This window comes from Myxocyprinus asiaticus, chromosome 48, assembly GCF_019703515.2.
Source record: "Myxocyprinus asiaticus isolate MX2 ecotype Aquarium Trade chromosome 48, UBuf_Myxa_2, whole genome shotgun sequence".
Lineage (NCBI taxonomy): Eukaryota > Metazoa > Chordata > Actinopteri > Cypriniformes > Catostomidae > Myxocyprinus > Myxocyprinus asiaticus.
In genome coordinates this window covers 5564965-5581306 of record NC_059391.1, presented here as the reverse complement: position 1 = coordinate 5581306, position 16342 = coordinate 5564965, and the positions used below count along the sequence as shown (strand labels likewise).

The 16342-nt window shown below is 35.8% G+C and overlaps 1 protein-coding gene across 1 annotated transcript; it reads right to left on the bottom strand.

Moving 5' to 3' along the window:
* Positions 1-4190: 4190 nt before the first annotated feature.
* Positions 4191-16219, bottom strand: LOC127437463 (hypermethylated in cancer 2 protein-like). Its single transcript, XM_051692401.1, has 2 exons — positions 16162-16219; positions 4191-7808 (listed from the first exon to the last, which is right to left on the bottom strand). The coding sequence occupies exon 2, from the start codon at positions 7775-7777 to the stop codon at positions 6359-6361; it is 1419 nt and encodes a 472-aa protein (XP_051548361.1). The 5' UTR covers positions 7778-7808; positions 16162-16219; the 3' UTR covers positions 4191-6358.
* Between the last annotated feature and the right edge of the window lie 123 nt (positions 16220-16342).

Below are 16342 nucleotides of genomic sequence, written 5' to 3'. Positions count from 1 at the left end.
AAAATTTCTGCAGCATTGAAGGTCCCAATGAGCACAGTGGCCTCCATCATCCATAAATGGAAGAAGTTTGGAACCACCAGGACTCTTCCTAGAACTGGCCACCTGGCCAAACTGAGCGATCGGGGGAGAAGGGCCTTAGTCAGGGAGGTGACCAAGAACTTGATGGTCACTCTGACAGAGCTCCAGCATTTCTCTGTGGAGAGAGGAGAACCTTCCAGAAGAACAACCATCTCTGCAGCACTCCACCAATCAGGCCTGTATGGTAGAGTGGCCAGACGGAAGCCACTCCTCAGTAAAAGGCACATGACAGCCTGCCTGGAGTTTGCCAAAAGGCACCTGAAGGACTCTCAGACCATGAGAAACAAAGATTGAACTCTTTGATTGAAATCATGTCTGGAGGAAACCAGGCACCACTCATCACCTGGCCAATACCATCCCTACAGTGAAGCATGGTGGTGGCAGCATCATGCTGTGGGGATGTTTTTCAGTGGCAGGAACTGGGAGACTAGTCAGGATCGAGGGAAAGATGAATGCAGCAATGTACAGAGACATCCTTGATGAAAACCTGCTCCAGAGCACTCTGGACCTCAGACTGGGGCGAAGGTTCATCTTCCAACAGGGCAACGACCCTAAGCACACAGCCAAGATAACAAAGGAGTGGCTCCTGGACAACTCTGTGAATGTCCTTGAGTGGCCCAGCCAGAGCCCAGACTTGAACCCGATTGAACATCTCTGGAGAGATCTGAAAATGGCTGGGCACTGACGCTCCCCATCCAACCTGATGGAGCTTGAGAGGTCCTGAAAAGAAGAATGGGAGAAACTTCCCAAAAATAGGTGTGCCAAGCTTGTAGCATCATACTCAAAAAGACTTGAGGCTGTAATTGGTGCCAAAGGTGCTTCAACAAAGTATTGAGCAAAGGCTGTGAATACTTATGAACATGTGATTTATTTTTATTATTTTTTTTTATTTTTTTTTATAAATTTGCAAAGATTTCAAACAAACTTCTTTCATGTTGTCATTATGGGGTATTGTTTGTAGAAATCTGAGGAAAATAATGAATTTAATCCATTTTGGAATAAGGCTGTAACATAACAAAATGTGGAAAAAGTGAAGCGCTGTGAATACTTCCCGGATGCACTGTAAATTTTAAAAATAAGTGTGCTACATTGTGGTCACATGACCTCACTATGTTGTATGTATTCAATCATCTTAAAAAATAAATAGTTATTTTGCATTCTATTCCAATCTTGAGGAAAAAAACAAGTCTAATCAGACAGTAGTGTGATCAAATAATGAGTCAACAAGTAGATGTTAAAAATATTGCTTTTGGTTCATTCACACTGAAATACAGTATTCCACACAGTGTACTCTGTTGTAGACTGTGCATTTTGGCAAATCTAGTTGGTCATCCTGGTGCTTTACACACACAGATAATCTGCATACAAGCACAATAATACAAATTGTAGAAATAGAGTATGGAAGTATGCTTCGCCAAACACAGAACATTAATACAGAAAAAAAAAAAAAAAAAGCCAAATACTGATTGCTAATTGTTTTTCTGTTATTTTGGCCATAATATTTGCAGATAATGCCAGATCATATGTATGACTCCACATATTAATACAACATTTCAAAAGCTTCATGTTTGTACAAGGGTCAATGACTCATTAAAATGCAATTCATGTGTATATATATACAGGGTTGGGAGGGTTACTTTTGAAATGTATTCCACTACAGATTACAGAATACATGCTGTAAAATGTAATTTGTAACGTATTCCGTTAGATTACTCAAGGTCAGTAACGTATTCTAAATACTTTGGATTACTTCTTCAGCACTGGTAGATTTTTTCACTTGTTTTGACTATAAAAACTCTGCCAGTACAGTAAGACAAAATACACGTTAAAAATACATTCTCTGAAAAACCTAAATATCTTATGCAGTGTTGTTTCTAAAACAAGATAAATCAAACTGATCTTGTTTTAAGGATTTTTAGATATTTTTACAGGAAAACAATACAAAAATGATTATCAAGAATACGATTTTTGCCCTAATATCAAAGTTCATACTAGAAAAAAAGAAATTATGATCCAAAGTGAATTATATGAAAAAATATGATTGTGCCTGGCAACATGTGCATGTAAAATGGCTAGAAATAACATTTTAGCTTAGCGTAAAGATGACAATTTACACAAGGTTTATTTCTATTTCTTCTGCTCCAAACTTACTTCAAACTTACTTCAAACTTCTCTGTCTGCTCGTATGAATGTAACACATCATAAGAAAGTGTTTCACCGCTGTTCAAATGCACTTTGGATTGCATCATTTATATGTATAAATGTTTTCCATCTGAAAGGACTAAATATTAAATGAAACAAATGAAAATAAAATGCAAAGTAATCTCTTCAGTAATCAAAATACTTTTTGAATGTAACTGTATTCTAATTACCAATGATTTAAATTGTAACTGTAGTGGAATACAGTTACATATATTCTGTATTTTAAATACGTAATCCCATTACATGTATTCTGTTACTCCCCAACCCTGTATATATATATATATATATATATATATATATATATATATATATATATATATATATATATATATAATTTCAACATTTCAAAAGCTTCATGTTTGTACAAGGGTCTCATCAAGAGTATTTTTTTTTTTTAGGTCTGAATCTATGAATTGCATTTTAATTTATATACAAATATATATATATATACATACACTGGCGGCCAAAAGTTTGGAATAATGTACAGATTTTGCTCTTATGGAAATAAATTGGTACTTTTATTCACCAAAGTGGCATTCAACTGATCACAATGTATAGTCAGGACATTAATAACGTGAAAAATTACTATTACAATTTGAAAAACATTTTCAGAAATTCTTAAATTACTTCAAAGAATTCTCATCAAAAAATCCTTCACGTGCAGCAATGACAGCTTTGCAGATACTTGACATTCTAGCTGTCAGTTTGTCCAGATTCTCAGGTGACATTTCACCCCACGCTTCCTGTAGCACTTGCCATAGATGTGACTCTCTTGCCGAGCACTTCTCACACACAAGTCTAATTGATCCCACAAAAGCTCAATGGGGTTAAGATCCATAACACTCTTTTCCAATTATCTGTTGTTCAATGTCTGTGTTTCTTTGCCCACTCTAACCTTTTCTTTTTGTTTTTCCTGTTTCAAAAGTGGCTTTTTCTTTGCAATTCTTCCCATAAGGCCTGCACCCCTGAGTCTTCTCTTTACTGTTGTACATGAAACTGGTGTTGAGCGGGTAGAATTAAATGAAGCTGTCAGCTGAGGACATGTGAGGCATCTATTTCTCAAACTAGAGACTCTGATGTACTTATCCTCTTGTTTAGTTGTACATCTGGCCTTCCACATCTCTTTCTGTCCTTGTTAGAGCCAGTTGTCCTTTGTCTTGGAAGACTGTAGTGTACACCTTTGTATGAAATCTTCAGTTTTTTGGCAATTTCAAGCATTGTATAGCCTTCATTCCTCAAAACAATGATTGTCTGATGAGTTTCTAGAGAAAGCAGTTTCTTTTTTGCCATTTTTGACCGAATATTGACCTTAAGACATGCCAGTCTATTGCATACTGTTGCAACTCAAAAACAAAGACAATGTTAAGCTTCATTTAACGAACCAAATAGCTTTCAGCACTGTTTGATATAATGGCAAGTGATTTTCTAGTACCAAATTAGCAATTTAGCATGATTACTCAAGGATAAGGTGTTGGAGTGATGGCTGCTGGAAATGGGGCCTGTCTAGATTTGATCAAAAATGACTTTTTTCAAATAGTGATGGTGCTGTTTTTCACATCAGTAATGTCCTGACTATACTTTGTGATCAGTTGAATACCACTTTGGTGAATTAAACTACCAATTTCCTTCCGAAACTGCAATATCTGTACATTATTCCAAACTTTTGGCTGCCAGTGTATATATATATATATATATATAATTTATAAACTGCCATCAATATATATATTTTTTTAATATATGAAAACAAAATGGACACAAAGGTTACATTTATATGAACTTAAACTCGATTAGTTAAAAAACTCCATTTTTAAACGATTTCTCATTTTTACAATCTCTCAGACCTTATTTCTCAATAACTTCCAAACACTCTTCAAGAAAAACAAAACCAGTGAGGCAATGCAGTTATTCAATCAGCATTTCAATTTATTTAATGTTATAACTGAGAACAAGGTTATATACAATAGGACCTTAAATTGTTCAAAGAGTGAAAATGTGCTTTGGTTTTCATTGCAAATACTTTAGTATCTGTATTTTCTGAACAAGGAACATGAGATTTTTGTTTTTCAAAAGCATTTGAAAACCACATCAATCCATACAAGTACACACAAACTTTACTGCAAATTGACAGAAGAGCTGCCGAACCTTCTGAAGGCTTATTGTGTCAGGTGAAGTGAATATTGAACTATATCTAAAACAAAACAGACAAACATAGCTGCAAAAACATTGGTTAATGGCGCTTTATCGGGACATGCATCCCTAATTGTTCCCTGAGGTTTGCAGAGGATGCAAATGAATATGTCATCACTCATCACAGTTTTGAAGTTCAGTTTCAAGTCCTATTACGTATTTAAAAGTTCCTGAATATTCTAGAATTTTATTGATTTACAGACAGTGTCAAATAATCATCTCGATATAAACAAAAAACAATGAAAAAGCAAGCACAAAAATGAACAAAGACTGCCTGTAAAGGCAGTTAAGCAAATTAAACTAGTTGATCTTTTACTTAAAGTACCCTTTTGATATCGCCAATATAGGCAACCAGCTACAAAACAAACTGTTAAAACCACCTCCAAATCAGGTCTCAATAGAACCTCCAGCATGCTGAAAAACGTGTAAAATACCCAACAAGAGGTAGTTTTAAAACACAGTAAAAGATTATTTAATATCTGAACAAAGTAAAAGTTTCAGCAATATATAAACTGAGAACAATAACTGACATGAAGATACCCAAATATATTTACAGTAGGTTTCGCTTTTATGCTTTTGGTCTCGTATCAACACTTAAACGCATGAATGCAATTTGCTAAACCTAACTTTTTATTTATTTATTCCTAAGTATACTGCACATGCCACATCAGTAAAATGAACAATTGACAACATGCTGTATAAATTAAGCCATTCGTTTAAAGCATTGGAAAATACAAAGAAGAAGAAGAAGAAGAAATACCCCAAAAGAAAATGAAAGAGAAACCCTGAAAAATAAAAGACAACGACTCAAATATAAACCTGAATCAAAAGAAGCATAAATTAGACTTAAATATTTTTCAAGAATATAGATTTGGTTATAGTTTTACAGTATTTCTTTAGCTTTTCAACATTCAATATTTCTTTGGAACTGTACATCGAAACACCCTAATGGCTCAAGCGATAACACTTAACTAGCTCGGATCGCAACTCTAGTGAAGGATTATTACCTGTCCCCCTGAAAATTTACTTTAAAACAGGCAGTGTATTTTCTCTAATCTGGATCAGATGTCAGTTTAAGCTTATTATTTGGATTCAGAGATAGTGACTGAAAATATGGAAGACAATGAGTAGTTTTTATCTAACATGTAGTCTTAAATAATCTCATATAGGCTAATCAGAGGGTTTGGTTTAATCTGAGGTAGCAAGTTTGTGTATTCAAGTAAACAATCCAGATAGCCTTATTATCGAGGTCCGTTTTTGAAGCATAAACTAAATCAGACTCCATAAAGTACATTCGAGAAGTATTGCAAGTCACTGCTGTAAAATAACTGGTACCACCAGGAACATTCGTTTGCTTCAGTTCTAGAGAGGATTACTAACTATGAGGTAATTTTCATTCTTTTATTCGATCAAACTATATCTCTAAGTGGATAAACGCAGTATTCAGTTTTAACTACACACTAACAAGAACGATAAACAACTCATGCACAATTAGAATATTTAAGAAGGTATGAAGACAGAGGTATACAAAGTAACGGCTGAAGTTGGCATTTTTACGCTTATTTAACAATAGCGTCGCCATTCCTCTACGAAAAAGGAATCTTTGTAGCGGTCAAGAGCATTTGTGAGTGAAACTAAGGCCACACCCACTCTAGTATGTTTACGTAAAAACAAAAATGCATTGCTTTCGCTACGTTTCCCCTCTTATTCCCACTAGAACACCATTTTTCTCCACTGTAAACTGAGTTTTCAAATGGAAACGGATTAATTTGGATATGGCCTAACCTCTAGAATAGCTCAAAAAGGCAGCCTCTACCCAGACTAAACAAAATTTTTAAGATCCAACTCTAATTTCGAGGTATCATTCAAATTTCGAACTCTTTGACCTGTCCTAGGATGTATGCATCCGCATGTGACTTATGAGGTTTCTTTGTTGCGTAAATTTCCCTCCGCAGACCTGGCACTCGTACGGCTTTTCCCCCGAATGGACGCGCATGTGCTCGGTAAGACGGTACTGCCTGGTGAAACGCATGCCACACTCCTCGCACGCAAACGGCTTTAGGCCGAGGTGGCTGCGCATGTGACGTGTCATTGTGCCGCGTTGTGTGAACATCTTGCCGCAAATATTGCAAGGGAACGGACGCAAGGTATCGACATGTTTGAGGGACTTTGGTGGACTTTGCTCCAGGCTTTCGGGAGCTTCTTGCGAGACTCTGGTGACTCCAAGGTCTCCATAACCTTCCTCTTCCTCCTCATCCTCAACTTTCACATCCATATCTTCATTGATATGGGTCTGTACATGGGACTTCAGGCTTTCCGAAGAGGGGAAACCCTTTTCGCATGGTATACAAACGTAAGGGTTGTCGCCTTCGGCTTCTTTGATAAAGGTCTCCTTTTGATAAACAAAATTTGTGGAGCCATTGTTTGGTTTTTGGCCTTCGGTTTCATCTTGCTTCTTTCCTCCAATCTCTCTCTCTTTCTTTACAGACAACTCCAGAGTGAACATCTGATTCTCGGTTAGTTGACTTCCAGCCCTGTTTAGAGGAATGTAACCATTGACCTTGGATTTTCTTCGGGATCCCTCCCGTTTCCTTTCCTGAACTCCGTCCAAAGGAATTATCCACTTCTCCTCCTTTGGAACACACTTTTCATTTATTGCTAGCTGCATATTGTTAGAGATTGTTCTAGATACAAAAACCTCATCATTCGCTGTTGTCTCCGAATTTGAGTGCTTCTTCGACAAATCCAACCCCAAGTCCTGCTTCTTGCTGGAAATGAATCTACTTTCAGCATTATGCCTCTTTTTGGGAGGGGTCACACAATACGTTTCAGTGTCTGATAAGTGATCTTCAATTGCCCTGTCATACAAGTAACCTGGCGATTTGTTTGAGGTAGGCGAAGAGAACCTCTGCACTCTCAAGGAACTCCCACGAGATAAGCTTTTGAAGGAGCCATTTTGGTTGATCTTGCTGGAGCACAGGTTTGCGAGGTCAGTGAGTTGGAGATAGTTTGCTGTAGTGAGCAGAGAGCTCAAATCAAGGGCATCTAGCGTCTCATCAGATAATTTGCCAGTGTAAATGAAATCCAGAATTTGCAGAAAAACAGCTGGATCCACCATATCGGGGTCGAGGTGGATGAGGTTATCATGAAGGACCAGGGATTTGAAGTAGTGGCTGGTGGCGGCGAGGACACTTTTGTGGGCTCGGAATAGCGTGTTCTCGACCATGATGATGACATCGCAAAGGAAGCCCTTGGAGCGCTGTTGATTGAGTTGAAGAAGCAGTTGACTGGCATAGTTCGGAAGCTCCATCGCCTACCCTTGATGTCTTGCATTGGTGTCACTGCAAGAGAAGAGGATGAACTTTTATTTTGAAAAAACAAAAACACCAATGGACAACTGCTAGCCCTTTTCACATTTAATCACGTGCGGAATAAGAATTATAGATATCAACAATTCAATTTTCACTAGATAAAATGCTAATTCTTGACATCAGGAATGGAATTACTTCTAGTGAAAGTTCAGTACCAGTAAAATAGAGAGTAAATACTATATCTGCACTAGTTTTTGAGTCTTGATTTTAAAAAAATTACATCATTACTGCGGAAATACCCATTCTTGGTGTAAAAAAAAAAAAACAAATAATGAAAACCATATTGTTGGATATAAGGATTTTCACTAGTAAAATTTCACAATTATCTCTCATTCACCCCTGTTCAAAACACCATTTCAGAAATAGTTCTATAATTACTAAATATAATGACTATTTCTTACTAGTTCAAATTCCTAATACACATACAGAATCAGACATGTACTTATTACTAGTAATAAGAAGAAAAAAAAATTTTTTACATCTGAAATTCGGCTTTCAATAGTGGCAATGTAATTTCCGATATCTGGAAACAGATTCCAGATATCATTAAATTGAAGAGTACATAAAGATATCTTAAAACGCTTTCTTACTAGTTGAAATAACATTATAGATATATGAAATTACGTGATTAAATGTCAAAAGAGCTTGCGACAGCTGCTAGTGTCTGCTTTAGCTTGGAGTTATAGTTCACTCGAAAATGAAAATTCAAAAATGAAAAACTATAGTGACTGAGGCTTACATTCTGCCAAACATCTCTTTTTGTGTTCTACAATAAAAAGTCATATAGATTTCAAACAACACTGAACAACAGTGAGTAAATGAGGACAGAATTTTCATTTTTAAGGTGAGGGCTGCACAATTAATCGAATAAATAATCGAGATTACAATCACAGCTGCAACAATTAACTAATCGTGAAAAACTCATGTTGTGTCAAAAAAAAATGTATTTAATTTTCTATTTCATATGTGTTTAGCAGCGTTTGAACATTGTAACTAGGGCTGTGTCGATATAATCAAATATCAGTATAAATGGCGATGCTTTTTCTCACGATATTGTATCGATACTTAGATATTTCATGATATTTTCAGTGCAGTCTGAGACTCTTCTACGAGGTACTAAAGAGACTGAAACTGATCTGCAGGATTCACGGTTTCTCCAACAAACCATTTGTTGTTTAATAATGTCTCTTTTAATATCCTTTCTGTTCTCTACAGTCAGTTATTTATCAAAAACAACAAAAGAAATATTTAATTCTAATCACACATAGCATGAATGCTGTAAAGAAGCCATTTGACCAAACAAACACTACTGTCAAAGTCCCTGCCACAGGTCTTAAATACTTGTAAATAGTACAAATTAGGCATGTAAACAACAAACATGTAACAATATACTGTATATATGCAATTTCAATACATCATGTTTATTGACGTAATACATGGACTATATTTTTAAAATGCTAAAAAGTCAAAATGATGAAAATCTAATGATAAAATAAAATGTGTAAAATTGATATGTCCATAATTTAACAAGTTAGAAGGTCCCCTGTATAATGAATAACAGCATTAGCTAAAAGATAATTTATTTTAGAGCCCGATTGATATGGGATTTTTGAGACCGATACCGATTTTAGAGAGGGAAAATGCACAGATTACTGATATGGAGGCCGATATATATTTAATTTTTGAGCTGGAATGAAAACAGACCTTTTCTATGTGGATTTTTCACCGATGTACTCAGAAGGCTGCTTTCTTAAATATTTTTATCAAAGAATATTTGACATTATTATTATACATTGTCAACAAATTCTAGAAATGAACACTGAGAAAATAAAGAATAAATAAAAATACAATAAATAGCTTAATAAACATCAGTACTGTTTAGTATCAGTCAAATGCTGACCATTAAAATAAAGAATAAATAAAAATAAAATAAATAACTAAATAAACATCAGTACTGTATGTTTAGTATAAGTCAATTGCTGACCATTTAAATAAAGAATAAATAAAAATACAATATATAGCTAAATAAACATCAGTACTGTATGTTTAGTATCAATCAAATGCTGACCATTAAAATAAAGAAAAAATAAAATAAATAGCTAAATAAACATCAGTAGTACTGTTTAGTATCAGTCAAATGCTGACTAATACTGCTGAGTCAAGATAAACAGCGGCAGCGGTGTTACACCGTATTCTGCTATACAAGTTCAGGGGAAACTTTCAATGGTGGAAAACCAGACTTTTAAATATTACATTTTATAAATGCAATGACTGGAATTGTTTGGTTGAAGGGGGTACCAAACTGTGAATCCTGAACAAAACAGTTTGGTGAATACATGTTTACACATTAGCTTCCACTCAGCTGACAACAATAGCCTAGTTTCCATCCGCTATTTAGTTATCGACAAAGTGAAAATGTGGAAAAAAATATTGGATAAATTTGCCGTCTTCTGCCGCATAACAAAAAACACTTTGTCACATAAGTTTTGGTTAATCACAAAAGAAATCTGCCCTTAAGCCGTTTCCATACAGAAATATGTGTTTATCGCTAATTCGCCTCCCAGAATCGTCCCTAATTTTTTTCCTCCAAAGTTTTGGTAAAATGGGGAGAGTATTGAGACAAATCATTGAAATTAACCAGCTAAATGTACTTTTAATTTCACAAATAAATGCAATCAGAAGACGAGGAATTGCAATCAAAAGGGAGCAGTTGCCCTTCTGATAGGACTGTAATATTGGTCCTGATGATGCGCCTATCGCAGTTTGCCACCGGTTCCGACCCGAAAGCGAATCGTCATGGCCCTGTTCAAGCTGGCAACCTGCACCAAGTAGTGGGGAAACTTTCAGTTTTAGTATAAGGACCATCCATTGATGTGTATATGCTGTGTGCACAGCTATTATTGAAACACTGATGTGGTGTAATATCAGGGTTTACATATGACACATTCCTGATATTCAATAGGCTATTTTGAACAATCATCTAATCTAAAGCATCACCATCACAACTGCATTATGTCCTGCATATTTGTCCAGCAACTTTTAACGACCAACTGAACTTGATTATCATCTAAAATTAATTTTAGCGTCATAATACAATTTACATTTTCTGAAGAAGTTCAGCAAATGCGATCCGAGCCAAAAAGGATTAGATTTAAAATATTTAAAAGTTTCAAAAGCTGGTTTTCTGAAAGTGAACTCCGCATTGGACAAATAGTTCTGATAGTTTATAGTCTTGAAGTGTAGAAAATGTCATTCAGCTGACTTTATTCGTCTACAGAACAGGGTACGGCTAATTTTAAGTTTGTGTAAAGAAAAGGCATATATAGGTCTAAAAATATAATTTTTTTCATTTGGTAATACATTTTTTTAATTTCATATGTTTTTCATTTGGTAATTTATTTAATTTAATACAGGGAATTTTGCCAGCATTTTTTCAAAAGTAAGCTAAACAATAATTTATTATAATTGGGCTATATTAGTGTTCCAAAAAAGCACACAGATGCTTTACTTAGTATTGTGCATTTATTTTTAATTTAAAACCTCTTTGTGCACAGAAATTATATGTTTTTTGTATTGTGGGCTAATTCCGTGACTGCCGTCTATTATTTTGAATGGTGTGTAAAAGCAACTTTAATAAATAAACGGATGTCTACCGCGATTACATTAATCACAAACAGTGGCCATTAATTCGTTCTCCGTGCACTTGTCAGTGTGCATGTCTTGATACGAGATATTTGTATTGTCATGTTTGCTGTGATCGGATCTTTATGCTGTTCAGATCAATCCATAATCACGTACAATAAATTGGCTTTCAAGGATCCTATACCTTGTCGTCATTACTAACACAGGGTAACGATTGGGGTAAATTCTGTCATATGACACTACATTTTTGCGCTAATGACAATTTTCTCGACAAAAAGTGTTTCCAAACCAGTTTTTGCGACAATTGATGTATCGACATAGAGTTTATGCGCTACAGCTAAATTTTATGTCGACACGTGAAATTTTAGCAATAATTTGCGTTTCCATCAGCTTTATTTTGATGCGCTAAAACTTTTTTCGCAAAAAATCCTTAGATGGAAACATAGTTACTGAAAGCAGCTACGTAATTATCTAGTTAGCTATAAGCTCGTTGTCACGGTGAGTAAAAGACGGACATTGTTTATTTTACTTTCCAGCATTGTGTCTCACCAACTACGTAACAACATTGCATGAAATCAACACTCAACAGACACAATCCACCACCGCGCCGTTGTCTGCTGAGCTACAAAAAGATGCTCTGATGTATACCTTTCAATCTGCTACATTACTGACTGCACTGACAAACTATAGCTGGCTAACAGCAAACAGACATGAGTGACGTGGTTGTCAGGGACAGGGTTAACGTTATATTAGTTATATTGAAAAGGGAAAATGATGGAGTCATTGTTTATTAACTTTCCAGTATGTATTTCACAAACTAGTTAGCAACTTACCATGAAGACACCACTTAACATTGCACCGCTTAACTCCGCCCTGTCTGTAGAACCACCGTCAGCTCAGAGTCAGCTCTGTAAACAGTGGAGTCGGAGCATGCTCTGCTGGACAAACTATGCTATGACACCAATTCTAAAGCATTGTTTTCTGCATTATATGTTCTGAAAAAAAGTTTTCATATCGGCGCATATCGGTAAAATATAGGCTGATTCCGATATATCGGTGAAAGTCTAATATCGGCTGATAATATCGGTCGGGCGATATATCGGTCGGGCACTAATTTCTTTCATACTGTATGTTAGCAAAATGGACATTATAACTGAAATATACCCAAATGAATTTAAATTAAAAGTGAAATCGAAATTTAATCATGATGTATCACAATATATATTGAATCGTGACATGTGTATCTCAAGACGTATCGTGAGGTGGCTGGTGATACCCAGCCCTAATTGTAACCATCTGTTCCTCGATTTATGTGTTTTATTTATTCAAAATTGTAATAATAGCTTTGTTTTTCTCCAATGTGAAGTTTTTATTTACTGATAAAACAGCTATGAAGTAATTCATAAACCGCTCTCTGCTTGTTTTTGGATGTTTAGCCTACATAAAAAATATGGCATGCAACTGATCTATCCAAAATAAGTATTTTAATGTCAACTGTATTAATCGAAATTAAACGCAATTACAATATCAAGGGAAATAAACGTCAATTAAGCTTTTTTGCATAATCGTGCAGCCCTAACTATACCTTTAACTAAAAAACAAACAGTAAAAACAAACAAACTAGTGGATGACTAGTAAAAACACAGCAATCTTTTTAGTGACAACAAGGTTCCTGGACAATTTGCTTTTAGAGTGCAACAATGTTTTACTGTAACTTTTAATAAGTTAAACATTTAGCCTTTTGTTGATTGTCAGTTGTTATGTGGTTTTGAGGTAAAAAAATAAATAAAAATCATTTTGAAGACATTACTGCAAGAATAATAAATGGTCATATCTAATGGTTCAACCAATATGGGGGTTTCAGTGGTCAATGATAATAGCGATAACAATAACAATATCTAGGAAGCAGGGTGCCAGATATCATGTCAATATATACAGTTGAAGTCAGATGTTTACATACATTTACATACAAGTTTACATTTTTTAATCACTCCACAGATTTAATATTAGCAAACTATAGTTTTGGCAAGTCATTTAGGACATCTACTTTGTGCATGACACAAGCAAATTGTCCAACAATTGTTTACAGACAGATTGTTTCACTTTTAATTGACTATATCACAATTCAAGTGGGTCAGAAGTTTACAAACACTAAGTTAACTGTGCCTTTAAACAGCTTGGAAAATTCCAGAAAATTATGTCAAGCCTTTAGACAATTAGCTTCTGATAGGAAGTGTACTGAATTGGAGGTGTACCTGTGGATGTATTTTAAGGCCTACCTTCAAACTCAGTGCCTCTTTGCTTGACATCATCTGAAAATCAAAATAAATCAGCCAAGACTTCAGAAAAAAAAATGTGGACCTCCACAAGTCTGGTTTATCCTTGGGAGCAATTTCCAAATGCCTGTAGGTACCACGTTCATATGTACAAACAATAGTACACAAGTATAAACACCATGGAACCACGCAGCCATCATACTGCTCAGGAAGGAGATACATTCTGTCTTCTAGAGATGAACATAGTTTGGTGTGAAAAGTGCATATCAATCCCAGAACAACAGCAAAGGACCTTGTGAAGATGCTGGAGGAATCAGGTATACAAGTATCTATATCCACAGTAAAATGAGTCCTATATTGACATAACCTGAAAGGCTGCTCAGCAAGGAAGAAGCCACTGCTCCAAAACTGCCATAAAAAAGACAGACTACAGTTTGCAAGTGCACATGGGGACAAAGATATTACTTTTTGGAGAAATGTCCTCTGGTCTGATGAAACAAAAATTGAACAGTTTGGCCATAATGACCATCGTTATGTTTGGAGGAAAAAGGGAGAGGCTTGCAAGCCGAAGAACACCATCCCAACCGTGAAGCATGGGGGTGGTGACATCATGTTGTGGGGGTGCTTTGCTGCATGAGGGACTGGTGCACTTCACAAATAGATGACATCATGAGGAAGGAAAATTATGTGGATATACTGAAGCAAATTCTCAAGACATCAGCCAGGAAGTTAAAGCTCGGTCACAAATGGGTCTTCCAAATGGACAATGACCCCAGGCATACCTCCAAAGTTGTGGCAAAATGGCTTAAGGACAACGAAGTCAAGGTATTGGAGTGGCCATCACAAAGCCCTGACCTCAATCCAATAGTAAATTTGTGGGCAGATCTGAAAAAGCATGTGCGAGCAAGGAGGCCTTCAAACCTGACTCAGTTACACCAGTTCTGTCTGGAGGAATGGGCCAAAATTCCAGCAACTTATTGTGAGAAGCTTGGGGAAGACTACCCAAAAAGTTTGACCCAAGTTAAACAATTTAAAGACAATGCTACCAAATACTAACAAAGTGTATGTAAACTTCTGACCCACTGGGAATGTGATGAAAGAAATAAAAGCTGAAATAAATCACACTCTACTATTATTCTGACATTTCACATTCTTAAAATAAAGTAGTGATCCTAACTGACCTTAGACAGGGAATGTTTTCTACGATTAATGTCAGGAATTGTGAAAAACTGAGTTTAAATATATTTGGCTGAGGTGTATGTAAACTTCTGACTTCAACAGTACATAATAGGGCTACAACTGAATGACAGTAAATGAGATGTCTACAAAATTGCTGAAATGAAACAAACACTTCTTTCCCACAATATTAATGTAAAAACTGCTGAATTTTTTTTTTTTATTGATGATGAAAATCTCAAAATGACCAAGTCTATCACTAGTCATTTCCCTGACCATACTGACTGGTTATACCGTAATCACCAGTATTGTTACTACAGTAAAAGTGTAGTATTGTGGTATTAGCTTCCATATAATTGTTGTAATCAAACATTCGAAATTATCCTAAATAAACGATTTTGAAAGCTCCAGTTTTCAAGTGACATATAATTTACGATTTTATAATGTAACAACAACAACTGTACATACAGGTATTTTAGCGGAAACTATGGTAACCATGGTCATTTTTAAAGGGACATCGTCATAATGCAGTGACGTCATAATTAAAGTCCATTTAAAAAACATCGCGCTTTTTCCGAGGCATTTTTCGTGCGATATTTCGCTTTAAACAAGAATATCGTCCAATTTCGAAAATAACAAAAGACTATACTAAAAAGATTATGAGTTCAAATTATGAAAAATACAAAAACTGCACGTGTTAAATAATTAGGGCTGATCTCTGGTTAAATTTGCAAAGGGACACAAACAGCGGGGTTTCATTTCCAAACGTTATGTTAAATGAAAATATTCGTAAAAACATGCTCGTCCAGAGCAGCATTCCGAGAAATAACACAAGTCCGGGCTTGTAAAAGCGTACGGTGGATTTAAGGTTAAACTGCACGTATGCTTGTCTTTATAAATGCGGACACGAATCGCTCATAAACAAATGGATACTGTTAAACAAAAGAGGCGTTCCGACCTCTTCGATATAGGAATCATTCAGTGCGAATATTTTCAAACAGGTAAACGTCGGATCATTGAAAGATCGTTTAAAAAACAACAGGAAATGATCTCTTGCCAGACTGGTCTGTGCTAGGTAAGCTGGGCAGAAACGGGCTGATCGTGCAATGCGTTTAATGCCACTGATATTCCTCTAATCCCTCCTATTCACGATCAGTAAGTCCATGCGACACAACACCGACGTGCATATCGTTTTTATGCGAGAAAATATATATCTTCTTTACAAATACCTTTTAAACAAGGGCAGGGCTCCTCACTTCTCCCGTCGTCATCAAAACGCCATTTTAGGAGCTTGTGATGTAGGCAACATGACCCCTGACACAGTTCAGCCCAGTCTCCCCCACCCCATCTACCTATCCTACTGGAGGTATTACCATAGTATTACCCTCAGGTTATTAACAAGGCATGACA